Source organism: Gymnodraco acuticeps, unplaced genomic scaffold (genome assembly GCF_902827175.1).
Source record: "Gymnodraco acuticeps unplaced genomic scaffold, fGymAcu1.1, whole genome shotgun sequence".
NCBI classification, from domain to species: Eukaryota; Metazoa; Chordata; class Actinopteri; order Perciformes; family Bathydraconidae; genus Gymnodraco; species Gymnodraco acuticeps.
The window spans coordinates 2,487,289-2,515,284 of record NW_022990047.1 but is presented as its reverse complement, the minus strand read 5'-3'; the positions used below and the strand labels follow the sequence as shown (position 1 = coordinate 2,515,284).

The 27,996-nt window shown below is 40.6% G+C and overlaps 2 protein-coding genes across 2 annotated transcripts; both read left to right on the top strand.

The window, feature by feature from the left end:
* The first annotated feature begins 71 nt into the window (after positions 1–71).
* Positions 72–4,295, top strand: endouc (endonuclease, polyU-specific C). The gene is made up of 8 exons (XM_034215652.1): positions 72–177; positions 409–465; positions 560–659; positions 737–848; positions 954–1,075; positions 2,554–2,666; positions 2,816–2,966; positions 3,372–4,295. The coding sequence occupies exons 1-8, from the start codon at positions 167–169 to the stop codon at positions 3,639–3,641; spliced, it is 936 nt and encodes a 311-aa protein (XP_034071543.1). The 5' UTR covers positions 72–166; the 3' UTR covers positions 3,642–4,295.
* A 510-nt stretch (positions 4,296–4,805) lies between these two features.
* On the top strand, positions 4,806–27,224 carry polr3b (polymerase (RNA) III (DNA directed) polypeptide B). Its single transcript, XM_034215604.1, has 28 exons — positions 4,806–4,991; positions 5,269–5,301; positions 5,858–5,914; positions 6,006–6,070; positions 6,183–6,258; positions 7,443–7,543; positions 7,826–7,917; positions 8,037–8,154; positions 8,336–8,444; positions 9,144–9,266; positions 11,546–11,662; positions 11,744–11,878; positions 12,995–13,156; positions 13,501–13,701; positions 14,607–14,769; positions 15,801–15,954; positions 16,486–16,560; positions 16,644–16,742; positions 16,857–16,984; positions 18,708–18,917; positions 19,078–19,236; positions 20,240–20,357; positions 21,725–21,867; positions 24,047–24,150; positions 25,266–25,432; positions 26,155–26,268; positions 26,388–26,561; positions 26,902–27,224. The coding sequence occupies exons 1-28, from the start codon at positions 4,920–4,922 to the stop codon at positions 27,029–27,031; spliced, it is 3,399 nt and encodes a 1,132-aa protein (XP_034071495.1). The 5' UTR covers positions 4,806–4,919; the 3' UTR covers positions 27,032–27,224.
* The last annotated feature ends 772 nt before the right edge of the window (positions 27,225–27,996 follow it).

The window sequence follows — 27,996 nt, the reverse complement described above, 5'->3', positions numbered from 1 at the left end:
TTGTTCCGAAGTGCCCATGCGCAATCAGTGGACACGGTGCCTCCCATGGATGTATAATAAGGTGCCTCCCCTTCAGGATGTGTTGAGGGTTGAGACAGGACTGAAGCAGAAGAGACTGAACTTTACTGCAGCTCGAGCTGAAGGAGTGAACCGTGAAAAAAGCATCATGGCTGGAAGGTTTGCTTTTCATTTTCTGTCCAAACACTAATCTGAAAATGATTTGTTACCCTGTAGAATTTCAGTTATTCTTCATTGTTGCACTTTTTGTCTTTTATGACTGAACAACAACAGATCAGAAAAATGTTTTTCTTTAATGTTAGACAAACTAGATTCAGAGTAAGAGTTTGGTTTTATTTTGGATAATGTATTTACTATTTAGGATGAATGTTTTGGGTTTCTGATGTGCAGGTTCTGTGGAGTCCTTGCCCTTCTTGCTGTGTTTCTCAGTGGACTGGATGCATCAAGGTACAGTAGTCAATTTGAGAATTCTCATGCTTTATGTGTTTTTTGAGTTTACTTATTGCTACATATTTTGTTCCTTCTCAAATTATTTCAACAGACCAGCTATAAACCAGGAACTATCCAATATCTTCAATGAGCTGTGGACTTTGGATGTGAATCGCATGACCCCTGCCACAGACTACACAATCTCTGTTCAGGTATGAAACATGTTCTTATTCAGGCAAAAACTGAATTCTGTTTTTACAAAGATATATTTTGTGTTCAAACTGCCCAGGGTAGAGCCAATTATGTAACCCAGGGAAGCCATGTTGTGACGGACCGAGCCTCACAGCCTCTCTTCTCCAACGTTAATGAGATCAAGCTGCAGAACATCACAACCTTCACCCGTAAGTCCCTCTGCAACACACAGGATAATTCCCTCTCATTCTGGGCATAAACATGCAGCTCATTGCAGACCTGACTGTGATAAATGTGATTTATGTTCCCTGCAGGCCTCATGAAACTCCTGGACAACTATGAGCGGTCCACAGGCGTGGCTGAGCGAGTCACAACAGAGGAGCAGACTGAGATGAATCTCTTCCTCGATGCCGTCCTAAACACTGAAGTCATGAAGGTATTAAGACGTGTTGCAACCAGTTTATTTAGTAAGCCATGTTTCAACAGGGCTGTTTCCAGAGGTGCAATATAGTCACGAGCATCCACTCAATTACTTAAGGCCCTTTCCTAAGTACAATTTGCAGGTACGTATTTTCATTTTATGCTATGCTACTTTATACTACTACATTTAAAGAGCCAATACAAAACAATTAATAATAAACATTGACATGATATCTCGCAGAACTACTGTATACAACACAATCGAAGTTAGTGCCACTTTTACCAGCTGTGTTGGACACATTAATGCATCAATAATAATATAATTTGGTACTCTATTTGGTACTTGATGATTTGGAACATTCAGTTCCTTTTTGATGCCAATTATTGCGTACTTTTGATAGAGTAAAGTATCTTCCACCACTGGCTGTTTTCAAACACCTCACCTGTGTTTGTTTTGAGCCGAGATGTATTTTCAGAGTAGAACGATCGTGAATATAACGAATGTTCACTCTTTTTTGCTCCCTTAATGACTGTTTCTAGTTTGTTGTTTTCCAAAGTTTTGTGTTTTTTCCCCCCAGCCTCACTGCAGCACTGGACACATTAGTTCAGGATGTTAGAGAGAAAAAAATATCAGAAACATCTGTGCAGCTGAGGAATGCTGTGTTGGCCTCAGAGGGTCTGAGGAGGGGATTAGTGGAAACAATGAAGACATGCAGTAGTTTTTCTGTTTCAGAGAAATCCATGTTTGTTAGATGGACCTGATGGCGGGATCATGATTTAAGTCTATATGCAGATTACAATAACACTTTTTTACCTTGCTTTTTTAATTGCTTATTACGCTTTTTCACATACACAGTACATACAGTTTGCAACTAAATACTTTTACTATTTACTATCTCTTTTGACTTTGTACAGTACAGCTTTAATCAAAGAGGGAAAGTAAACATTTAACAAAGTGTAATACAAACTGCAAAAATAAAAAGTTATCAAAGAGCATATTTTAAGAAAAGGCAGAGTGCTTACAGTAAAAATAGTAGATATTGAAGTAAAATGTAAACTCTAATGTAATGTTAAGTAGCTAAGTGCTGTTTGTATAAGTGTTGCATTACGTATTGTTTCTAAATTGTGTTTCAATATACTTCAAACTCATTTTTCAGTGGGTTTCAGCAAATGTTTATATTGCATACACAGAATATAATTTTCAACAAATATTCACGTTTATTCATTATTTATTATACTTTTAAAACAGATAAAGACGCCTCTGGTTTAGCAATATATTATAGAAAAGTCTGAAAACATACATTTTTGTAACTGTTATTCAAAGATTGATGTTAAAAAAGCATATTATGGAGTAATAAATAATTTTATTTGGGAACACATCTCAATGCAACTTGTTTTTAGCCTGTCTCTCCCATTTAGTTTATTTGATCTATCTGTATTGTGAGAAAGTATTTTACCTGAGATGTTTATGTCATGATTGTGATTTGTCCACAGCGAGCCCATCGGTACCTGGTGAGCAAAGGACAGTCCAACTCTAACCTGAGGATCTTTAAAAATCAGCTTCGCTTGATCTGGTTCAACCTCTACCACAGAAAGAGAAACTCAGCGTGAGTTGCACAAACATCAGCAGATCATAACCTCAATTTGTTGAATTTATTATAAAATCTCAAGGGATTTACTACGATTGTGTAAAAGTTATGTCATTGTTTTGAAATGTATCTTCTGTTCTGTGTCTCTATTTCAAAACATTCACCAGCCTGGATTCCTGTGGATTCGAGCATGTGTTTGTTGGAGAGACAAAATCTGGATCAGAAATCATTGGTTTCCACAACTGGGTCCAGTTCTACCTGCAAGAAAAAAGCACGCACTTGGACTACAAAGGATACAAGGCCAGGGATCATGACTTAGTGAGTGCAGCGGTTCATCAGACAAAAGAGATGCATTTATTTCTGTAGCAACATTTCCTGTTGTCTCTTTTTTATTCCTATAAGGTTCAATGAATTGCCATTGTACAACATGCAGTTGCAAAACGAAATGCAGTTGCTACATACAAACAAAACAAAAAAGAAACTCCCCCAGAGCCTCTGTAGATTAAACTGTTAAATAACCTGAAAATAAGAAGTAACCTTACTGACTTTGGTCAGACTGACTGTCTGACCAAATTTAGAAAATGTCCCAAATTGGGATCAATAAAGTACTTCTTATCTTATCTTAAATCATACTCAACACATTAGAAAGAAACTCAAGTTCTAAAATTCTAAAAACTCTTCACAAATTGAGCTAATTTAGGGTTTGTGTGTATCTTTCCACAGCCCGATCATGATGACCACGTCCTGAACCTCCAGTTCAGCTGGCACGGTCTGGTGAAGCCTGTCGGCAGCGCCTTCATCGGGACCAGTCCTGAGTTTGAGATGGCGCTCTTCACCATCGTCTTCCTCATGAACACAGAGCGGAGCACCACAGTGCTGGTCAACGTTGACCAGTGTCAGATGGAGCTGGTGGTCATCCGACACGGACGCTCCCTCGGGACGGCATACCCCAAACTGCTGAGCAGCAACAGCAGACATGTCGGCCATCACTAAACTGAAGGAGAGGGTCTTCTGTTATAAAGTGAAGCCCACATCCTTATTATGAGAGCTACATAAACTACATGGACATTTTTGGTTACATAATCCATTACATCATAAAAATTTCATCTTATCTGATTACTTTTGAATAATTCTAAAATCAAACATTGAAAATATGCCACTTTATATTAAAAATGTAAGTTTGACTGATATTATTTTTCTAAACATATTAAAACATTTTACATTTTCAATGCATTTACAGTTGTTTTCATCCAATTACTCTAACAGGTGTGTTTTCCACCCCATGTGGGATGCACTTTAATGAGTCAATAACATTGATTATTGTGAACAAAAGTTTCATATTTTTTAAACTGCAATTTTATAAAGACTCAATCAAAAAATATAACTAAGTAGTTGATCGACAGTGCATCTATAATCTGCACATGTTTTCATATACATCTCAGTTGATTAAAGTTAGTAATGTTACTTACATGATCAAGAGTCTGTGTTTTGGTTAAAACACCTACTGACCTACTGACTACAGTGCATGACATATATCTGTAAATACCTGTCATTTCTTTGACACACATTTGTAAACTTTTTAATGTCAAACATGTGGTGTGTTTATAAAATGTCATCAGCCAATAAAATGCCATATAACCCTTTAAATGCATCAAGATCTCTTTATTATCATGTTATAACTTAATGTATGTGAGTACTATGTATGAGGGAGTGAAATAATTATTTAAATCATTTGTATTCAGTAAAAAAAACAACTCAAAATTGTGGGTAATAATTCCTCAAAGAGTTTTACATTATTCATGCATTATCATTTAAGTAGTATTGTAAAGTTGCAGCTGTTCTACAGTACACATGTAAAAGACGTTCTGAACTGTCTTTAAAAGGCACCAGACCTCTGGTTGTTTTGAATAGATTGTTATTGGTAATGGTAGGCTACTGTATCTTGGTATTCATTTTGGGTCGTTTTACTGGGATGTGGTAATTAGGCGTCTCTTTGTGAGCGTTTTCTTTCTAAGGTTGCACTGACCACTGTGCCTATCATACTGTTCAGAAATTTATCTATTTGACAACACGACATCACATCAAACATTGTTTTTTTTAGAGTTTTCAGCACCGTGCGAAAAGCGGAACACTTCTTTTGTTCCGTGTGTACGGAAATGTTACACTGTAACACACGAGAGGGTTGCATGCTGGTGCGACTTCCGACGCCGTATCAACAGTGACAGAATGTGCATAGTTTTATTTGTTTACTGTTGAACAGTAGAAACAACCATGGAGGTGCTTGGAGGGGAGTTTGGTGACATGACTCCTCAGGAGCTGGCGGCTCCTGTCGACACCATAGAGGTAAATTTAGAGGAAATAAAGACTAAAGTTTCACACCACGAGTAGAGAGGCTAACATGGAGGCTAGCAGCACAGAGAAGCAAAACAAACAGCTCCTGTAGGCTTTATGGTCTGAACCTCGCACAATGTGTCACATTCATTAACATTTGGTCGTAGGTTACAATTTGGAGCCTACGACAAAATGTTGCAAAATAAGAAACGTTGAAGCAAATTGCTCTCACTACCTGTAAATAAGTGCAATTAAACCTGATATGTATTGAATTTCTTTCTTTTTTCAGGAAAAATGGAAACTGTTACCAGCCTTTCTAAAGGTAACAGCTCACACCTTCGAACGGCTGTGTTTCATAAACATTTACTTTTATTTCCTATAAATCCTCACATAATGATTTATATTGGGACCCCCCCCCCCCCCCCCCCCCCCTCAACACACAATAGCAATTGAACTGAACATGTAACGGATAAACTGATAATGGATACAATAATTAGAGAAACTCGTTTTTTTCATTGAATTAAATACTTGACAATTCAAGGAACCTAATAATGTTGATGCAAAAATGAACTAAACTGTGATATTCCCATAAAATAACACTTGCAGTCTGCCTTACAACAACGTAATGAACACGGGACAATTACCACAAGTGCCAACATGTTACACGCATGTGGGTCTGGATTTATGTTGATACTGTTCAGCAATAGACCTCATTACCATTTACATTTTATTCTATTTTTTTCCCTTTAACTCTAACTTAATTTTGCTCCTATTTTTGTTTTGACTGACTTATCATTCTTATTGTTTCACCACTACAAACATAACAAAATGTATGCATTTCACTTTGCACTATGTTTGACCTGTCATCTGTCTCCCAGGTGAAAGGACTTGTGAAGCAGCACATCGACTCATTCAACTATTTCATCAATGTGGAGGTAAAACAAAACAAAACCACAACATCAGTGTACGTCACAGCTCCGGTTTTATTTAAATATAAATTGTTTATATATATTTTTTGTTTTCCAGATAAAGAAAATTATGAAAGCAAACGAGAAGATCACAAGTGATGCTGATCCCATGTGGTACCTCAAGTGAGTCGTCTCTAAACCATCATTGTTTGACAGTAATCTAACAATGATACACACATGTAGCATATTTTAGACTCATTTATTATTTAAATGTATTTTAATGTTTTACTTCCAGATACCTCAATATCTATGTTGGCATGCCTGATGTTGAAGAAAGCTTCAACGTTACCAGACCAGTATCTCCTCACGAGGTGAGCTTTGCTTTTGTTTATTATTAAAGTAAATATTATAATTAATGGTTGACTATAACATTTTTGCAGCTGTAGCTCAACATCTTTTTTTATTAGAGACAATTTATCACTTGAAAGAAAATGTATCCTGAACTATTTAAATATCGAGTCAAAAAGTGCCAAATATTTGTTTACTGCAGCTCAAATATTGACACCGTTTATAAAAAAATAAATTAAAAAAAAGGCAATATATTGACATATATTTTGGTGTGTTTTGACATTTGACAAACTATTAATTGATTGCCTAAATATAAATTGATAATTTCAAAGATTCTTTCCGTTGATAGGGTACTAATTATTATTATAGCAAAATATCTTAACCTACGATGATCAAACGTCAGAACTAGTGATGAGAATTATGGCTCTTTGAAGGGAGCCGGATCTTATGGCTCCGTTCCTTTCAAAGAGCCGTTTTTTTAAAGGGGGCGGGGTTACTAGGTTTATCTACGAAATAATCACCAGGATAATGATTGACTGTATTGCCAGACCTAATGTCAATAATCTGCATTGTAAACATGACACAAGGTGGCACCATATCCATGTCATTCATGTCACTGAATGTACTACTTTGAATTTACCCTCTGTATGTGTTAAGTAAATAAAGTTGCCTTGCCTCGAATGAAATTCACGCAACTCTTAATATTAGATACTGTGTTTTTAAGTGGCGATGGAGAATATTTGTTGACCCTGCTTTCAAGGATATTTTGCCTTTACAAATAGTGCGCTTTATCACTGCCTGGGTTTTGGTTGAAGTGCATCCAAATGCTGCTGCGTTTTCGCGTTTGGCTCATTTTCCATCCGAAAAACACGTCGTCTACCTGTCCTGTACCACTTGTTATGACTTCTCTCTCGCGCGTATTCCGTTAAGACCAACCCCATCTCACTCCTCGTGCTGAAACCTACCAATCAGACTAGGGGCGGGTCTTCACGGAATACGTTTGGGGAACAAAATCAAGCTTTTAAAAAGGCGAGTGGATTTTGGCAGGCAGTGAGTGCGGACCAACGATTGAACGATAAAAAGAACGGCTCTCACCAAGTACGACTCGGTTCCCCTCGTTCGTAACAAAGAGCCGTTCAAAAGAGTCCGCTCGTTCGCGACCGACTAGTCAGAACATTTCCCTCTTCATTCCTGTTTGTTTCAACAGTGTCGCCTCAGAGACATGACCTACTCTGCGCCCATCACAGTGGACATCGAGTACACGCGTGGCAGTCAGAGGATCATCCGCAACGCACTGCCCATTGGAAGGTATCAAAGCTTCTCTTTTTGTTTCTCACACACAGTCACTTCCTGCCCCTGGTGGCTGAAGTTCTCACTTTTTGTTGTCAAAAACTCATTTTATCAGTCTGGAACTAACATTCCTTACATTCAATGCAGCTGTCCTTTAATTTATCTTATCTCACCTTAAGTTTAATTTCTTAGTTCAATCTTTCCCTAATGGCAACATAACAATAAACAGGCACATACAGTATAATTGAACTATCTATAAAGTGGTCTTATTAATACACTCTTGTAATTCACTATTCCCAGGATGCCGATCATGCTGCGAAGCTCAAACTGTGTTCTCACAGGAAAGACACCCTTGGAGGTTTCTAAACTCAATGAATGTCCTCTGGATCCAGGTACACAGAGAATGACACAGAATAAGAGCATTAACACAATTACGATTCATTTTCCTGATAGTGATTCCTGCAAAACCATCTCCTATTTCTTCACAAAACCATCTCCTATTTCTTCACAGGGGGTTACTTCATAGTAAAGGGTCAAGAGAAAGTCATTCTGATCCAAGAGCAGCTGTCCAAGAATCGAATCATTGTGGAGCAGGATAGGAAGGGAGCAGTCGGAGCCTCAGTGACCAGGTACTGTGACAATATGTTCCCTTAGCATTTACTTGGTGTAGAGACGGAGTTTTAAAACTGCATTTTTAAATTTATACCAGCACAGAGTTTAAAAGGAATAGGCTTGTTGCAGCTACTTTTGTTCCGATTAGTTTCCAATTCACAAACCTTCCGTTTCTTTATCTACGTGTCTCAATTCCAGCTCCACTCATGAGAAGAAAAGCAGAACTAATATGATTGTCAAGCAAGGCAGATTCTACCTGAAACACAACACGCTGTCAGAGGACGCCCCGATCGCCATTATATTCAAGGTGAAAAATAAATGATGAATATACATGATGGTTATAATGATGAAGCTGAGTGATGCAGAGCGTCCAGTAGGGGGTGCTACAACACAGCCAGATGTTTTTGTTTTTGTTTTCAAAGTAACTTTGTTCCCCTTCAGCCTCCTGAATTGTCTTTAATAGATGAGTTCACATGGCAATGTTATGACATTTGTTTAGTGAGAGGTATGTCTGCAGGTTGGTGTTTAGTAATTATTCTACACACTTATCTTCATGTGTCGCCATTTGCTCTCAATGAAAATGTCAGTTCGCCAGCTGGCATCATTAACTTATTTTCCCTCTGAGGACAAGTCTCTCCAAACATGTCGGCTTGTGAGCGTTGAGTGTTTGGAGCTGAGGTCTTTATCTACAGGACACGGTTTGCATGCAGTTTGCTGTGCACTTGTATATCCTGGGTGACTTCTTCCCTCAACAACCTCAGATCTGGTGTGGGACGACAGACTGATCAGTTCCCACAGCTTCACATTTCCATAAGCAAATGTCAGACAACCTTAAGACTCCCACCTCACCCCTCCCTTCACCACACACACACACTCTTGTTTGAGTAACTAGTTGTGTGTGTACTTTACCTCCCCTTAATGTCCTTTTGTGGTTACATAAATGAAACATTTAAACAGTTTTTGTTATAATTATTCCCCTCACACTCGCTGATGGTCCCTCACACAGGGCATGGGCGTGGAGAGTGACCAGGAAATCGTGCAGATGATCGGGACGGAGGAGCACGTCATGGCGAGCTTCGGCCCGAGTCTGGAGGAGTGTCAGAAGGCCCAGATCTTCACTCAGACGCAGGTGGGCCGTTAGATTCAAAGGTTTTATTGTCATATGCACATAAGCTACAGTGTAGAAATGGCAATGAAATTCTTCTGACCTGAGCTCCTCTAACAATGCAACATATATAATAAAATACAAAATAAAAATAGTGAAGATTATTATTGATCTGGATTTATAAAGATGACCTTATTAAGGTAATCAATCTAGCAAAACATATATATTATATAAACTTCCTTTGTTAAAGGAAAAGGTTAACATTTTAGGAAAACAGTCTTTTTTGTTTGTTGCTGAGAGCTAGTTAAATAGATACCACTCGTAACTGTACAGTAAATACAAACTTACAGTCAGCGGCTGCTTAGCTTAGCACAAGGACTGGAAATGGTGGAAAACCGTCAGCTGGGCCAACGGTGACAAAATCGCCTCTTAAGCGCACTAATTGCTGTCTCTAATGGTCGCCTGGCAACCACACAGGGATGACAAGACTCAGGAAGTCACATAACCCTCCTGTTGTTACGCTTTTGTTTATTGTACAGATTAAACAAACACGCTGTTACAATTTAATTAGTGAGTTTTGGAGGTGCTGGTAGGCAGACTGTTTCACCCCATCTCTAGTCATTGTGCTAAGCTAACCGCTCTCATATCTTGTGTGGAAACATGACAGTGGTTATCTTATCATCAATCTTGCAATATTGAGAACATTTCCACCCAAAATAAATTATGATTCTGAAAACCAAACATGTTGAAATCAATGACTGTTCCTTTGTAATTTGGACAACATCATTTGTAGAATGACAACATAATTACTGTATGATTGAGCTGGGAGTCAGTAAACAAGGATCTTGAATTATCAGCTGCACTAATTCGCCCATTACCTGTGTCTGAAGAGCAGGATGCTGTCGCTCAGACGCAGAAACAAGCGTCTGTTGACAGAAGGTATTTTCTTTGTCTCTCTGTGATCAGATGACGAAGGCTTTGTCTCACCAGCCAGTCAAGTAATGCTTTGGGTGTTTTATTCAGCAGGCCCACATGTTTTCTTTGACATCTACAGATGAATACAATCGGCCAATTTGTTTTTCATAAAGATGATGTTGTTAGAGGAACCACTGATGCATTGATGAGGCCATATTTGCGTCCTAGCAACCGGTCTCTGCAGCTCTGATGTCCCTCTGTCTGCCGGCCTCCCTGATGTCTTTTCATGGTATTCATTGGGTCATTGTATTGTGCACAATGAGGCCTAAATCTATATAATTAAAGGCAGATAAGGCTTAAGAAACATTGCTATCAGATTATGATAAGTAATCTGCCTAAACCAAATCTGACTGTCATTTTTTTTTTTTTTTGTGATTTATACTTAAGATTCAGATTTTAAGATGTATGATTTCATCAATTAAGAAATCTTGTTTTTGTATGATTTATACAATAACTTGTTTTTCTGCAGAGTTGACCTAAAGTTGAATATTGCCCCATATATTTTATTCATCGTCATGGGTAAAGTGGGTGGTCTTGCTAAAAAGTTTTCAGCCTCATTGGCCTTTGACCTTTAGTTCAGCGTGTGTGTGTGTCTCTCAACCTCCCACAAGCCTGAAACATGTGTTTTCTGTACTCTTTAAAAGAAATAATACCATCATGTTAGTACTTTTACAATAACATTAGCTTCACTTAGAGCAAATGCCTTTGAAATTGAGTTTTAAATTAACATAATGCTAACGGAACTAATGACCGGAGCTGGATAATGAACTGCAACACTTTTCAAATTCAAAATTGAGTGTTGAAAACTGTCAACTATCAAAAGTTACATGACATTGACAGAGACTGTAATCAAGTAGTTGCAACGTCCCTGGCTTGAATCCAGTCTGTGGTCTTTGTAGCTTCTGTGTGCCACTTTCTCTCTTCTACTTATTCAAAGACATGTTCACTTATTCTTTCTTTGATCAATCTCCTGAATTTAATCTAAATTGACACTAACGCAACATTTTTCTATTCAACACCAATGCATAAAATAATGGTTAAAACGGTCTTGGCTGTTTTAAGAGTATAGGAACAAATTAATTGTACAGTGACAAAAAATGGTTTTGGCCCTTTTTTTGTTGAGGTTTTTTCAAGGTCTTGTGTTTCAAGGTCATGTTTGATTGGGTGGATTCGGTTTGGGTCTGGTAGATATCTAAAAACATTATTGTTAATGGTATGCATTTAGAAAAACTGGTATCACACCTTCATTAATGTCTAAAAAGGTGTAAACCCCCCTCTCTCGTTGCCCGCTCCCTGATCCCTGCTGTACCTGCTGCTCTGTGTTTCAGGCTCTGCGGTATCTGGGGAATAAAGTGCGGAGGCAGCGCATGTGGGGAGGACCGAAGAAGACCAAGATGGAGGAGGCCCGAGAGCTCCTGGCGTCTCTAATCCTCACACATGTGCCTGTATGTTTCCAGACAGAGAAGGTCCATTTACTACACTCAGTAAGTTTCACAAAGTATAATCACTTTGTATTTCGTCCACAGGTCAAAGAGTTTAACTTCCGGGCTAAGTGTATCTATCTGGCTGTGATGGTGCGGAGGGTGATCCTGGCTCAAGGGGGCAACAAGGTGGACGACAGAGATTACTATGGCAACAAACGTCTCGAGTTGGCTGGACAGGTAAGCCTCTGTGTGCCATGTGGATTCATTCACTGCTTGATAATAACCGTCTTATTGTGTCTTAGAAAAACATGCAGGTCCATTAAGCTCATTTATTTGTACATTTGTGTACAGGTAAATGAGCCGAGTTCAGTTCTGACATTAATAAGCCCCCTGTTGATCTGGGTGTTTATAACTCAAAGGTGTTTTCTACCTTTTTCTTTATTCATACAGCCATTAGAAAAACAGGCCTGACAAAAACACGTGTAGAAAAGAACAAATAACTCTTGCGTGCTTTGGTGCGAGCGGATCACAGCGCTGCTCCCGCCCTGATCTCTCACCTGCATCTTTGTTCCTGCCTCCTTCTTTTAATAAGGCTCTCATTATTTTCCCTCAGCTTTGTTTTTCCATGTTTTGTTTTGGCCCCCCCTTCTCCTCCCCCTGTATTTCAGCCTGGCTTTGTCAGGAGAGAGATATGCGGTGGCACCAAAATCCAGAGGCTGTGGAAGCATGGGGATTTTTCAGCAGCGTGACAATAGAAATGCTGCCTTGACTGGAGCGATTGAGCTAATCCGCAGGCCCGGCTCTGATAATGTAATTACTGCTGTCTTAAGGCCTTTAATTTCCCCCCCAACCTGCTCTGTATAAGGAGCAGGAGATGGGAGGAGGGTGGGGGCACAGAGCCCTCTTTCAATAGGGGCTTACACACTAACAACGCCAGCAATCTCCTCACTCTCCAATTATGGTTAGCTGACATTCAACTAATTGGCCTGGCTGCGCAATGGAAGCTTAATTTCTTTATTAATTTTAAGCAGCGCTGCCTGTTTGTTTTGATGTATGCTAATGCATAGGGTGGGGGGGGGGGGTGAGAGAGGTTGGCTCCTGTAGGCCTGGTGGTGGAGGACAGGGACCCTGGACGGAGGCCAGGTCAGGCTTATCAGCGAGTCGGCACAGCTGGTTATTAAATCTGACTGTAAACGCACCTCAGCGCAGATTAGAGTCGGAACAGGTGTGCGGTGCCAGGAGATCTGAGAGTCAGACTGGAGAAACAATGACGACTCCCTGAAGTTATTGTTTTTACAACTTAATGACTTCCATTCAAAACAACTACTGATGGTGTCTCTCTGTCCGTTCTAGCTGCTGTCTCTGCTGTTTGAGGATCTGTTTAAGAAGTTCAACTCTGAACTGAAGAAAATCGCCGACCAGATCATCCCCAAGCAGAGAGCCGCTCAGTTCGACGTGGTGAAGCACATGCGGCAGGACCAGATCACAAACGGCATGGTCAATGCCATATCCACGGTGAGAGTGTGCTTGGGGAGGAAAAGTCAAAGCTCAGACAAGTTTTAAAGTATTTGATTAAAAAATATTTCAACATTTAAACTGGCATCATCTGCTATGAGACATCACAAATATATTTTTCGGACTGAAAGATGGACCTTTGCAAGTTGATGTATAGCGCAGCATTTCTTAGTCACAACAACACTGTCCAATATCAGCAGTATCATGTAAACAGATGGAGGTTTTCAAGCCCAGCAATTATTTGTTATAAGTCAAATAAAAAATATATACTACATTCAAAATGTTTCATGAAAAAATACTTAAATAGGCAGGGTTGTAACGAAAAGTGACTGTTCTGTCCACAGGGCAACTGGTCTCTGAAGAGATTCAAGATGGACCGTCAGGGTGTCACCCAGGTCCTGTCCCGTCTCTCCTTTATTTCGGCTCTTGGCATGATGACCAGGATCTCCTCCCAGTTTGAGAAGACCAGGAAGGTTAGCGGGCCGCGCTCCCTGCAGCCGTCTCAGTGGGGCATGCTGTGTCCGTCTGACACTCCTGAGGGAGAGGTGAGCAGGCAGCCACATCAACCTGTGAACAGCGGTACACAGATCTACGTGTGGAAAATCTGCTGAATATTGAAATCTGTGTAAAGCCTGAGTAAAGTTTATTTTTAATTGTGTTCAGTTTGCTATGATGATACATGTTTGTGTCCTTGCATTCTGCCTCTATTGCTTTCTACACAGAGCTGCTTTGATCCTAGGCCAGCCCAATTGTGATTCCAACACTAATCGCAAAACAAATGGAAATCAGAACACCAAAATCGTGTGTATTCATAGCCAGAGATCGTTTCATCGAAATAAGGCAGAAGCTAATGATGACATACATTAGTCTTGTAAAAACAGCACACTTGTGCATTTGCTAAATATGCCTATCTGCTGGCAAAACTCGGGTTACATGACACTTTGTCTTCTGCTTTTTCCCATCAACAGCACTTTCAAAGTTTGCAAGTTCCAATGAGAGTCATTACTGATATTATATATATATAATATAAATAAATATATATAAAGCACTGCTTTAAAAGTACCCTGTTTCTAAACTACAGCCAGAAATAAAAGGGATGGAAGGAAAGAAAAAAACATAGAGCATTACCCATGTGGAGTATAAGTAGCCATAAGACCGGGGAAAGTCAAGTCAAAGTCAACTTTATTGTCAATCTTTCAGTTTGTGTGTACAGACAGAGATCGAAATACCGTTACCCACAAAGGGGTAGGGATGCTATGATCTGTAGGCCCATAAAGAGTTGAACTGAGCTCTTTGTACCCATTATTATGTCCAATACATGCTGTGGATTGATTTGGTTTGGTATTTATAGACCTGTGGTGCAGGTCTTGTGTAGTTTTGTGTTATTAGAAACATTGTTTTCTTTGTTATACTATCTGTACATGCTTTATATTGTTGTTTTGCTGTGTAGGCCTGTGGTCTGGTGAAGAACTTGGCTCTGATGACCCACATCACCACGGACATGGAGGACGGTCCGATCATCAAACTGGCCTTCAATCTGGGCGTAGAAGACGTCAACCTGCTGTGTGGAGAGGAGCTCTCCTACCCCAGCGTCTTCCTGGTCTTCCTCAACGGTAAAACTCCTCGTTGCAGCCTAATAAATAAATAAACCCAAAGAGAATTACTAGTCGCTGCTGTTGCTTTAGATCACTTGAAAAGGAACTTTAATCCTCCCTGTTTTGAATGCATTGCTTATGAACTTGAAGGGAAAATATTCTGTTTAGTTTACAGAAGACAATTTAGTGTTTTGCAGGGAGTCTGATAAGTCGTTAATTTCATGGCAGCAGTAGGTATTATTCTTGAGTCAGAGCTTGGCCCCTTAATTACTGTATATGTTTGTCTCGCCACTGATAACTGTCAAATTATATTAGCTGCCATACCATTTAATTAGTTGGTAGCAGCAGGTGTCAAAGCCCATCAGTGTTCACTGCGGATGTGCCCTCACACAGAGGCAGAGCACAGAGTCCCTCTGTTCTCCAGTCGTTTGTCTGTCAGCCTCGATATGAACAAACCCCTGCAGGCAGCCGGCTCTCACCAGCGGCGGAGGTTCAGGGTACACTAATGTATACGCAGGCTGTTTTTCCTTTCAATTTAAAGTCTGCAAATGTGAGTTTTGGATTTAAAATTAAACTCAAAAGTAGAATAAACTACTTTAACTGTAGTCACTTTTTTGAGTAGTGGATTTGTCTCATACCTGAGCTTAATACATTGAAATCAAATAGCTTTAACAATCAATTAGTATTTTACCAAAATATTCAGATGCTCTTTGAATAGTCAGTTTAAACATTTGAGTCCTTTGAGAAAAAATACCAAGCACTTCCATGCTCCAACTTTTCATAATTGCCACAATTGGCTTCTTCACTCTGTCTGATATGATGGCAAACACAATATATTTTCACTTCACATTGGGCTCTGGGAAAACTAATAATATTTTAACATTCTCAGCTGTTTTATAGACTAGATTATTAATCAACATATTAATTGAATATGTAATTGTTTGCTGTACCTTACTTGCAGGCTGAGTATGCATTAATGCTGATTGTGGGTAACAGCACACAGTAGTTATGTAAATAAGCGTGTGCATTGGTCTGGTCTATGTCAACAGGTAACATTCTCGGAGTGATTCGGGATCATCAGAAGCTGGTCAGCACCTTCAGACTGATGCGCCGGGCGGGTTTCATCAACGAGTTTGTATCAATCTCCACCAACCTGACCGACCGCTGCGTCTACATCTCCTCTGACGGAGGACGTCTCTGCAGGTAGGGAAGTTCAAACCTGGACCGAAACACACGTCATAAAAACATTTTGCTCCTTCAGCATTAGTGAATTGAGGTAAACTAAACAAAGTAAACATGTTTTTCAGAGCGTCAGTGCAGCCATTACAGGAAGATCAAAAGCATCTAGGAGTAGTTTGTACACCATTTAATAGCTGAATGATACATACTCTCAAACGTATACTTATCCAAATTTGATTATTTGATATTCATAAAAAATGTATTCAACATATTGCTTCCTTGCATTTGACAAGAACATTGGTGTAAACATTGAAGTTGTTTACTTATCTTGGTAAGAGTGCTTGACCGCTCGTAAAATGTTCTATAAGAAGAGCAAAAATTAGAAAAACTGGATGAACTCAAGAAAACATGTATTATAGAGGGAATTTAACATATTTGCAACAAATATTTGGGAGGATTTAAAACGGCAAAATGTAATAACTTTTCTTAATCTTTTTCAGAAGGGAATATGTAGAAAACTTTCTGCTAATGTTCTGTTTTGTTTTTCTCTATCAGGCCTTACATCATAGTGAAGAGGGGACAGCCGATGGTGAAAAACAAACACATTGAAGATCTGTCACAGGGCTACAGGTGAGGCTGCCAGTTTTTAAAAGCATATTTGTTTGCAGATAATCATATATGTTAAAACTTAACAAAATGTTCTTGACCTCCAGAACCTTTGAAGACTTCCTGCACGAGGGCCTGGTGGAGTACCTGGATGTAAATGAGGAGAATGACTGTCAGATCGCCCTTTATGAACACATGATTAACAAGTGAGTGGCAAGTGATCACACAGGACAGACTTCAAATTGTGAAGAAGTTCTCCTGATTTGTCATCACGCTGGTCTCACTCCCACTTCCGTTTGTTTTTTTGTCATTTCCTGTAGAGACACAACACACTTGGAGATCGAGCCCTTCACGCTGCTCGGGGTGTGTGCTGGCCTAATTCCCTACCCCCACCACAACCAGTCTCCCAGGAACACATACCAGTGCGCTATGGGCAAGCAGGCCATGGGTAAGACTCAGCTGAGCAGGTAGCTTCAGTCTGCTGCAGGTCATTCAACTGTAGATCTCAAATCCTTTCCCAAACATCCTCCACACAGCTGCAGTGTTTACTTCTATGCATGCACAAACACAAATACAGACAGCAATTTCATTTTACATCAAGACTTTTCTTAAGTCTCCTAAATCCGGTGGTTTAGAGTTTAAAGATGTATTTGCACGAGTTGAAATCATACAAAAGGACATTAGAATAACAAACAGTATAGATACAAGCAGCCTGCTGGGTCCTCTCCCCAAAAAACTCTGCTGCTGCTCTACTTTTTGTCAGAAAACATTTGTATGTGTGATTGAGTGTTTTTCTTATGTGTGTGTGTCAGTGTGTATGCGCATGGACATCAAACATGGGGCGCTTGCGTAGGTTCTCCATTGTGCTGTGTGTGTGCGGAGGCCCTTTCCCTGCCAGTCACCCAGAGTGTCATTAGCAATTCATTGTGTCTGCTCTGGCTGTGCTCGGGGGGTCAGTGTGCTCAGCTGCGAAAGACCAGAAAGTGCGCACCCGCAGCTCCTTGGTAACCAAAACTTCCCCAAACGGCCCTGCTAACATTCGTAAGAGCTGCGTACAGCCCCCGCCCCATCGCTTTACCTCCGTCCCTTCCTCCCCTCCCCCATTATTACAAAAACACAGACTGGAACTATATTTGGCCCAATATCCTCTGCCTTCTGTTTTGTGTGGACGGCCCTATACATGTGCAAATGTGGTTGTGTGGCCCGGGCCTATTATCACAGACTGTGTGTTGTAGCCTGATTGTGAAGTAATAGTATCTGACAAATGTCAAGGCTTCCAGGGAGGCCAGGCTTTATGCCATAACTCAGCCCGTTCCTCCGCTGCTCTGTAGACATTTACCAGGCCCGTCCCACCAAACAGGACAATTAAACACATTTAATCCACTCATAGTTAAAGGTCACCTATTATGCAAAATCCACTTTTTCATGTCTTTTATACATAAACATGTGTCCCCTCTGTGGAAAGAGATTCTGAAAGTGAAAGTGAAACGAGTGAATCTTTTTTCCTGATCCATTTATATAAAAACGTGTCTGAGAATGAGCTGATCAGATTTTGGCCACTTTATGATGTCATAACGATTTTTTTTGCTTGTGAAACCATTAGCCAATAACCAACCAAGGTAACACCCGCCCACCTTATCACCTGAATCTCCTCCTAGAGCACCATTGTTTTCTTTTTAACCAAATATCTCTCAGCGGGGCGTGGGGAGTGAGAATCAGCCCTTTTGAAACAGGGCTGAAACAGAGGGGATTATGGGATGCTACAATGATCTGTTTGGTATTTCAGCCAAACACTTCGGAGACATGTTTTGTATCTGAGACCTATAATATATTGATGAAAAATAGTATAATAGGGGATCTTTTTAAAAGCTCTACACATTGTGTGCATTAACACTGTTATCTTGGTTAGTGATTGGCTAATGGTTACACAAGCCAAAATATCGTTATGACATCATAAAGTGGCCAAAATCTGATCGGCTCATTTTCACACAGGTTTTTATAGAAATGGATCAGGACAAAAAGTGAGCGAATCTTTTTTCCTGTTACTTTCAGAATCTCTTTCCACAGAGGGGACACATGTTGATGTATAAAAGACATGAATAAGTGGGTTTTGCATAATAGGTGACCTTTAAGTTAATCCTCCATATGAATTAATGTTCTCCCCTCTTCAGGTACTATTGGCTACAACCAGAGGAACCGTATCGACACCCTGATGTACCTGCTGGCGTACCCTCAGAAGCCCATGGTCAAAACAAGAACCATCGAGCTGATAGACTTTGAGAAGCTGCCGGCCGGTCAGAACGCCACCATTGCTGTGATGAGCTACAGCGGCTACGACATTGAGGACGCTCTGATCCTCAACAAAGCCTCCCTTGATAGAGGTGAGAGCTGTTTGTCTGAAGATGACATGTTGTCAATTATTAGGCATTTTGATATAAATAATTAATTGGAATTTACTTAATAGGGGCTTCTATTGCAACACATGCATATCAACAACCTGTTGAGGTAGCAGAACGTTCTGACCTCTCTGTTTCCATCCAGGATTTGGCCGTTGCCTGGTCTATAAAAACGCCAAATGCACGCTGCGACGTTACACCAACCAGACCTTCGACAAGGTGATGGGGCCCATGCTGGATGCCGTCACACGAAAGCCCATCTGGAGGCACAACATCCTGGATGCTGACGGCATCTGCTCTCCTGGTGAGTACCAGCCGGACTGGAAGAGACCAGCATGCCTTGCAGCAGCTCATTACAAGACTGTCCTTCTCCAATAAATGTGACAATAATAAAACAACAGGATATATCTTGGGATGTTTCAATGTGCAGTCTGTTACAGGATGTCATTGGCTTGTTATGTTTCATTCAGTGAGTAGTGTAACACCAGCCCCATTATATAATTATGTTAATTCATGTGATGTAATTGATAAATCAGATTTTAGACTGTAACGGTTTGGGTTTCAAAAGTAACATTATTTTGCCTGTAATGAGGAGGACGTTTTTGGAAGGCAGGGATAGCAACGCTTCCAAGCATCGGTTGCCTGTTGGGCGTGCCACTGCAGGTGTCCTGATAGATGATTGACAGTTACTATATTTCTCTGAAACAGCAATCAAATACCGAATTGAATGTTTACATGGCTTACTTTTGTTAGCTGTCACACCAGTCATCATTCTATATTTCATTACTACTGACCAACAGAGAAAACATACAGGCTACGTCATTCTGCCCCTGATTTGACAAACGTATTACTTGTGGAAAGTCAGCTCGTGGATTAAAACCCAACAATGTCAGCTCGTTTCTAAACTTATTTTTATTTTAGGAAAATGTTTCAACAAAATGTGTTTCTGAAGACATTTAAAGAGAAATAAAGTCAGGCAATTTCTGAATCTGTTTTTAATTTTGCTTGATGTTTAGTTTAGGGGTTTTGGGGAATTGTCAGAGGTGTAGAGCTGGATGCCTCTGTTTTTGCATAAAGTAAACCAAGACCACAACTTGATCCAACAGTGAGGCGACTAACATGACCCATAGTCTCTTGAAAAGCAACGAGGTGCTACCAGAACGCATTGAACGTCTGCTTATATACACAATAAATAGGAGGTCTTTAAAAACCTCCGATCCTGTGCACACCTGAAGTCATATAAGAGCATGTAATAGCTTATTGTAACCCTGTGCTAAATTCTGTGATGTGTCTTGTGTTTGGCACAGGTGAGAAAGTGGAGAACAAGCAGGTGTTGGTGAACAAGTCCATGCCAACCGTCACCCAGGCGCCACTGGAGGGCAGTACCCAGCCAGGCCAGCCGCAGTACAGAGACGTGCCGGTCAGGTGAGAGAACTCCAGCTCACAACACCACACCCACCTGCTCAGCTTCTGCATTTAAAACAACACATCTCAACATTTAGATTTCTTTCTAATCCTGTGAAAAAAACAAAACTTTCTTTAAAGGAATGCTCCACTCATTAGATAATTAATCAAAACTTCAGTATTTAGTGAAACATTATGTTTAAACCATACCCTGAAGAAATCAGCGATATTCCCCGGTAAATAATGATTTTATAGCTCTTTTTTTATCAAAACCTGTATATTCCGTCAGGCCGCTGCCATTTTGCCCATTTTCAGTAGTCACGTGATGGTCGTGACGTCATCCATGCGTTCACTTTGTAAACACACGAAAACATGGCGGAGTATTTGAGTTCGGACTCGTCAGCCGAGGAAGAAGTTTTGAGCAATATGAAGAGATTGGAAGGGGGAATTCAGCCATACAGGTTCGAGCCTACTTAGTACTACTTAGTAGATACAATGATTTTGATTACTAGATATGTATGCATGTAGTACCACCCTTGCTAGCGATTCCCTCTCTAGTTTAGCATACTCAGCCTCGTTGTCCCTGGCCCTAGAACCACGATTTTATGGGGCCGGAAAAACTGGGGGGAAATACCCACTAGCCGGTACTACGCTATATGGAAAGGCCACCAAAAACTGGCCTGGACGATAAAGGACGTTTAAACGGGGCTACCCGCTGCAATGGAAATGCGCCATAACATACCTTATTCTTACTCCGAGCACTACTTCTGGTCCTCCGTCGCTTCACACTTGCAGAGGGCGATTTCTCAACTGGCCGAACTGGTGTCCTGGTCGGTGATGACACCAGAAAGACCGATGGTACTGCATCTCCATTAAGTAATGGTTGTTCAATAAATCCCATGTTATGTTTTATCATACTCTCAGAGTAGTCGTCCGGAAACTTGAAATGTTCGCTGCATACATGCGCCTGTGGATCTTTCGGTTCGGGCCGGCCACATTTCGCTAGCCACTGCCTCCGAACGTACTTCCTACGCTTACCTTTTGGCAACAGATGGAACCGAGCATTCCGTGGATTGTTCCTATCAGAATTGTGGCAATGTTTCGCGATACAATGAGGCATATTTGAAGAGAGTAACTACAGTAAATAACATGAACATCAACGTGTCCTCGAAACCAAACGCATGGTTTACGTCACGTCCGGTAAAATGGCGCCGCCCACAGTGTTGATGTTATTTCGGTAATTAATCAGTTTAAAATCACTGATAATGTCATCGGATTAAAAAAAAAAAAAAAAGAGAGACTGGCAGAGACTGGTCTGTTTTATCGGATGATAATTATTTAAAAATGAGTGTCATGAGCATACCATTCCTTTAATTGTCTTTCTGCAGCTATAAGGGCTCCACAGACTCGTACGTCGAGAAGGTCATGATCTCATCCAACGCTGAAGATGCTTTCCTCATCAAGATCCTCCTCAGGCAAACCAGGAGGCCAGAGATAGGAGACAAATTCAGCAGTCGACATGGACAGAAAGGTGCCGGCTTTGTCTCTGTCACACCGTGTTATCTGGTTAAAAAAATTGCATCATGTTGACCTCAGACCTGTATGTTTACTGCTTCAAAATGTCCTACTTGGAGCCCCGAATTCGAACCTGTCATGGAAGATTGTAAATGACTTGGGAAAAAAACTTTGGTCGTCTCTGTGCCGGAGCATTTGTTGAGTCAAGTCCCAGTAGCTGCTGCTCTGTCACTGCCCCCCTGTCCTCATCTTTCAAGAGCTCTTTTCAATTAATTGGCCCTTTGTCCTGTGCCAGACTATGCAAATGTATTACACCCCAGCAGTATTCTGCTGCTACTGGAGAAAAAGTGTTTACAACCTCCATTGTTTTGCAGCACCTCCCCTATAGAGGGCTGGTATGATGTTTTAATCAAAAAGCTAACTGGCGCCATGCATAATTTACTCTCCTCATTACTGCCGTGGCCACTGGGCGGTCAGCTCAGGATGGGACAATGTCTTCTGTCTCGGATAGTGACGAGAGAGAGGGGTCGCCGTAGGGTTAGCTGCAGATCAAGATGGAAGGTCCCAGATGTGCAACTGATCTGATGTATGGCTAGTTAATTAATCTGAGCCCTTTGAACTCACCGTGAGGTGTTTACAGATACTTTTAGTATTAAGAAACTCTTGTAAAACTGTTTTATTTAGCTTCAAAGTAGTACCTGATTAAGGTTTTATTATCAGTGAATTTGGCTGTGGCTATAGATCTCTCAGCTACTCATGACTAGTCTCATAAGTCCTGGTCAGCAGAGCAGAATAAGTTAATTATTTACACACACCAACACACACACACAGCTGTGGAGGTGGGGGAGGAGGTGCTGGGGTTGTCAGTAGTAGGGGCCCATTGTGCGAGCCGCCAGCGTGGGGCTGTGTGAGCTGTGATGGAGGGCTCTGGACCCTTGCTGTTGTCTTGCCTTTCTCTGCTGATTTCATGCCTCTTTTATCATTCACTTTCACACAAAACAAACAACACCGAGGATGTCTGCTATGGGAACAAGTGTCTCTCTCTCTCTGAATCTTTCTAATCACCTTCTCCTCCATTTTCCACTTCTTCCCCCGTCCTCTCTTTCTGCCTTTATTCTACTTTTAACCTGATATTCAACCTTTCCTTTTTACTGACTGTTTTTCTTTCTATTTACCCCCTTTTAACTTTCCTTCTGGCTCTGCCATACTCGCCTTTTTCTCCTTTCTTTACACCTTCTTCCTGCTCTTGGATGACTTTCCAGCAAATCGCTTTACTTGTTCCCAGTCAACATCCTGTTACTACATCCTGTATGGCATCAACAGGCTGCTGTGTGGCTGCTGGTCGGCTCATAGTGAATTTTTCCCACGTGCACGGATTCAATTTCTCCTCTCCAGTTGATCCCCTCCACTTCCTCCGAGTTAAACTGAAAGTCATGGATGTGTAATCCCAGTCTCCCTGTCAAGCTAAGCACCTTTCTCCACTTCCTGCTCTCCTTCTCTTCTCTTTCTCTTTTTTTCATTTGCAAATGGGCCTACAATCTGTTTACCCTCGCCAGTGAAGAGTGCTTCGGCCCCTCAGCAAACATTTGCCCTCGCACTTAAACTCCTGGCTACCAGGGCGCTCGTCCCCCACATCATGTGAATCACAAGAGGACCCAGTCTGTCCACAGGAGTATGGAAATGTCAAGCTCTGCCAGAGGTCTACACCAAGCTGCAGCATCCAGCAACAAACACTTTTACTAGAAGTGTCATCATGACACAACACTGTCACAACACTGTGGTCAGTTACAGTAGGTTGATGGGCAAAGTTGGTTTAAGTCCTAGGTTAAAATTGAAGATTTTAAAATGGAGCCAACTATTTTTTCCCATAAATATAGATAATTTCTTTGTTGAGTCGTAATAATCGTAAAAAGGAAAACACTATTAGATTCCCAATAATGATAAATGGTGTATATCATTAGTGTATAACTTTAACCAAGTTACTCATTTTTGCTTAATAAAACCAAACCAATCAATAAATATTTAGATTATTTTATCAATAAAATTCTTGCTTAGTGTACAAATTCTTACAGCGTTTTTTGAAGACAAATATTTTAAAAGTGCTTCTTGTGCATCATCTGAAGATGTCTGTAAAAGTACTGCTGTATAAAGATGTATCCATTGACTTCATTATGATTTTTTCCCCTGTGTATCAGGTGTTTGTGGCCTCATCGTCCCTCAGGAGGACATGCCGTTCTGTGACACGGGCATCTGTCCAGATGTCATCATGAACCCTCACGGATATCCCTCCAGAATGACGGTACGAACTGTGGGAGAAACTATTTTGTAATGCTGAAAAACACAATCATTTTCATCAGAGATCAGTGTTCCTATTTTTTCATTGACTCCTTTCATTGTATTGTCCAGAAAAAGAGTGCAAAACGCCATTATACTTTCCCACAGATTAAGGTGACGTCTTTAAATGTGTTTTCCCCTAAACCCAAATACATCTACTTCATTATGAATCATGCAAAGAAAATCAACAAATTATTAGATTTGAGCCGCTGAATTTAGTAAATATTTTTACATAAAGGTTTAAAAGGAGACTTAAATGATAATAGACTATAAAAATAGTCACAGATTCATTTTTTGCATTCTATAAACTGATTGAATAATCTTTTAAGCTCTGATGTTCTGTGTTTTATTTGTCAGATCAACTTTTATTTTCGAACATTTGATGTTTCAACACCAAATCTGTTATTTGTGACTTCAGTCTGAATCACCTGTTGACCGTTGCTCTTCATAAGTTTGTGTCGGCTCTTCAGAGACAAAACCCTCGTTATCCGCTCCTCTCTGGGTTATCATTGGCCTCCAGAGCACACGTCCATTGACGCCGCTAAGCAGCAATCTAACTGTTCACAAACAGATATGTGTTGCCGCGGAGACGGCTGCCAACGAGCCGACGCCTGTAGCAGAGTGTGGAAGTTTTATCAAACATGCACAGCACATCTGAAGCGCAGGATGGGGCTGAATGAGAATGACTTGGCCCCATTTCTGCCTGTTTTTGTCCCATACACTGTAAAAACTTGAATGATCTTTACTGCTGAAGTTGTCAGTGCCAGTGTGTTTGCTCGCTGTGGTTGTCATGGAGAAGTCTCCGAAATGTTTGGCTCGGGAGGATGTTTCTGTGGCCTGAGAGTGAAATGAGAGTAGGTGTTTCCTTTTATGTGTCAGGGTCAGGGGTCCTCTCGGTGAGACCTCAGTGGAATTGTTGAAATCAGTCATCCTTAGACTGCCGGTCCCACCCCAAGGGGTACATGTGTAATCTAATCACACCCACAATATCAACACTCGCTGCCAGTGAAGAGTGTAAAGCACAGAAGATTGATGTTATTAATGAGCCTTCGTTTACATGTGGACTTCTGATCCTGTCAGGTGGGGAAGTTGATCGAGCTGCTGGCCGGGAAGGCAGGGGTCCTGGACGGACGCTTCCACTACGGCACGGCGTTCGGAGGCAGCAAGGTGAAGGACGTGTGTGAGGATCTCGTCCGCCACGGGTACAACTACCAGGGCAAAGACTTTGTCACCTCAGGAATCACTGGGTAATGAAGAGCTCATTTTTCATCCCATTAAACACAACTCAAACACACGTCACATTACTTTTATTGTTTATTTATTTACACTGAGTTTGTGAAAACATAAAGCTAACTTGAGGCAGAAAATCATCATATCAAACATATTGGACTATTTCGGTAAATCTATCTTGTTGGTGTCGTCTAGCAAACTCGAATATCGGACTTGGAAAAAGTATTTGTTTCAAAGTTATATGAAACATTTCTGCATTAAAATATAAAACAAACGCTAGACCTATGATATATATTTGTTTTAATTGTGTACCAAGGTTCAAATAAAAAATCTGTTACTTTAATAAAGCTAACGGTTAAATATATTTGGTAACCTGTAATGACAAGATATCTCCTTTGCCTTCTGTAAAGGTCGTCTGCCAGATAATGTCATTATTAGATTTTTTTTCATACAGTTTTAACCACTTTTTTACGAACTAAGTTTAAGATCTTAGTCATTCTTAACTGTATATCAAAACATTTCAGTTGAAGTTATTGGGCATCTGATTTTTAAGTTTTTAGAAAAACAATCGGAGCAGCAATAACGACAACTGAACAGCGCTGGGAAACACTGATTCTTTTTTTATTGAAGTGTCTATTTTTACTTGACCAGTGATTCATTTTGAACTGAATAATCTGTACTCTAGTGTTGACTAAATGTTTACAGATGCATTCGCTTGATATTTACCTCATTCCCTCAGGGAACCTCTGGAAGCGTATATCTACTTCGGACCGGTGTACTATCAGAAACTGAAGCACATGGTGCTCGACAAAATGCACGCCAGAGCCCGAGGCCCCAGAGCCGTCCTCACCAGGTACAATCAACCGTCCTATTGTCATTATACAGAAATAACAAAACAAAAACTGTGTTGCTCTCTTTTATCAATATCTCTACTACTCTAGTGATAATGTCATGCTTCTGTCCCGTCCTCAGGCAGCCTACAGAGGGTCGCTCCAGAGACGGAGGGCTGCGTCTGGGCGAGATGGAGCGAGACTGTCTGATCGGCTACGGAGCGAGCATGCTGCTGCTGGAGCGCCTCATGATCTCCAGTGACGCCTTCGAGGTGGACGTGTGCGGGCAGTGCGGCCTGCTGGGATACTCAGGGTGGTAAGTTGAACATTTCAGTCAACATCTCCAGATCTGTGAGTCAATTTGTACTGGAAACAAACATACAGCTTCATCTTTTCACTAAATGATTTCAGTTTCATCATACCATCATGTCCTTTCATCTGTTTCTTTAAAAAAATGTAATATCATGCAAGATTTGAAGGTGCATTTAAGGAAACATCTAGGTCAAAGGACATCAACCTTTGCCATTAGTTTACATGATCCAGTGTACAACAATGTCCACTGAAAGAATCAAAATCCCATGCAGCATTCTCTTCTTTTGAGCAAAGGTTTAACAGGATTTGTTTCTTGTTGTCTGATTCTCGGTTTTCATCTTCAGGTGTCACTACTGTAAGTCCTCCTGCCACGTCTCCTCTCTGCGGATCCCGTACGCCTGCAAGCTGCTGTTCCAGGAGCTGCAGTCCATGAACATCATCCCCCGACTCAAACTGGCACGCTACAACGAGTGACACAGTGGAAGTGAGTGAAAGGTTGAGAGATAGTATTTACAAAGGAACAGAAGAAGAAACAATCTAAAGCAGATTGACATTTTTGTTGGTGATCACACACCGAAACAATGTGAAGGTTCTCATTGCTGTTGATACTTTCCAAACATTATGTTTTTGTATATGTTCATAATAAACACGAAAAAAAAGTACACAATCCGCTGCAGTGTGTTTGTTGAAATTCAAAGAACAAAAACTTTAAACGATTGTTAAAATTGTTGCCAATTGATTCTGTCTAATCATTAATCAAGTAATATTTGCACCTGTATGGTTTTATAGAGCTTGAGATAAGATACATCACCATGATAGGCTTAATATATCGATATTTAATTACAATATTTACACTTTATTTGCTGCCTGATGAGGTCCATTAGAATGAATCGGTTGCCCATAAAACCTTTTGAATGAGTTTAGTTTGTGGTGTTTTTTTGTTTGTATTTATAAAACTGAGATGATTCAATTTAAGCAGCAGACAGTTGAAGACATCCCTCCTGTAGATGTGCAGACAGCTGGATGCTCGGTGAGGACTTACTGTATACAAACAAGCGCCACTTTCGTGGTTTACATCAATGGGAAGAGAAAGTAGCTTTGAGTCATACGGTTTCCTCTTTAGGACCAAAGCCTTAATGCCACCAACATGTCGTATATAGCGTAACGGTACCCCCCACTCGCACATACACACACAACTCAATTGGGGCCTTTTCACTGAACAAAAGCAGTACACATCCGTTTGTGCGGGCAGAGTGGAAGAGGCTCTTTTGATGGCTGCACCTGTCCTTTTTTATGAGCCTCTAATAAGCAGATAACGGTGTCTTCCACTGAGGGAGATACAGACTCCACCTTCTCCTTATTTGACTGAAATTAATTAGATCCTCCTTTTGAGGTCACGGCTGTGCATTAGCCACCATTTAGCCCTTTGAATAGTGCTC

Coding starts and splice junctions, on each gene's coding strand:
- endouc (XM_034215652.1), top strand. Junction 1,076..2,553: donor TAAACACTGAAGTCATGAAG/GTATTAAGACGT, acceptor ATTTGTCCACAG/CGAGCCCATCGGTACCTGGT. Junction 2,667..2,815: donor CACAGAAAGAGAAACTCAGC/GTGAGTTGCACA, acceptor AACATTCACCAG/CCTGGATTCCTGTGGATTCG.
- polr3b (XM_034215604.1), top strand. CDS start 4,920: ATGGAGGTGCTTGGAGGGGAGTTTGGTGACATGACTCCTCAGGAGCTG. Junction 5,302..5,857: donor TGTTACCAGCCTTTCTAAAG/GTAACAGCTCAC, acceptor TCTGTCTCCCAG/GTGAAAGGACTTGTGAAGCA. Junction 18,918..19,077: donor CAAAGCCTCCCTTGATAGAG/GTGAGAGCTGTT, acceptor GTTTCCATCCAG/GATTTGGCCGTTGCCTGGTC.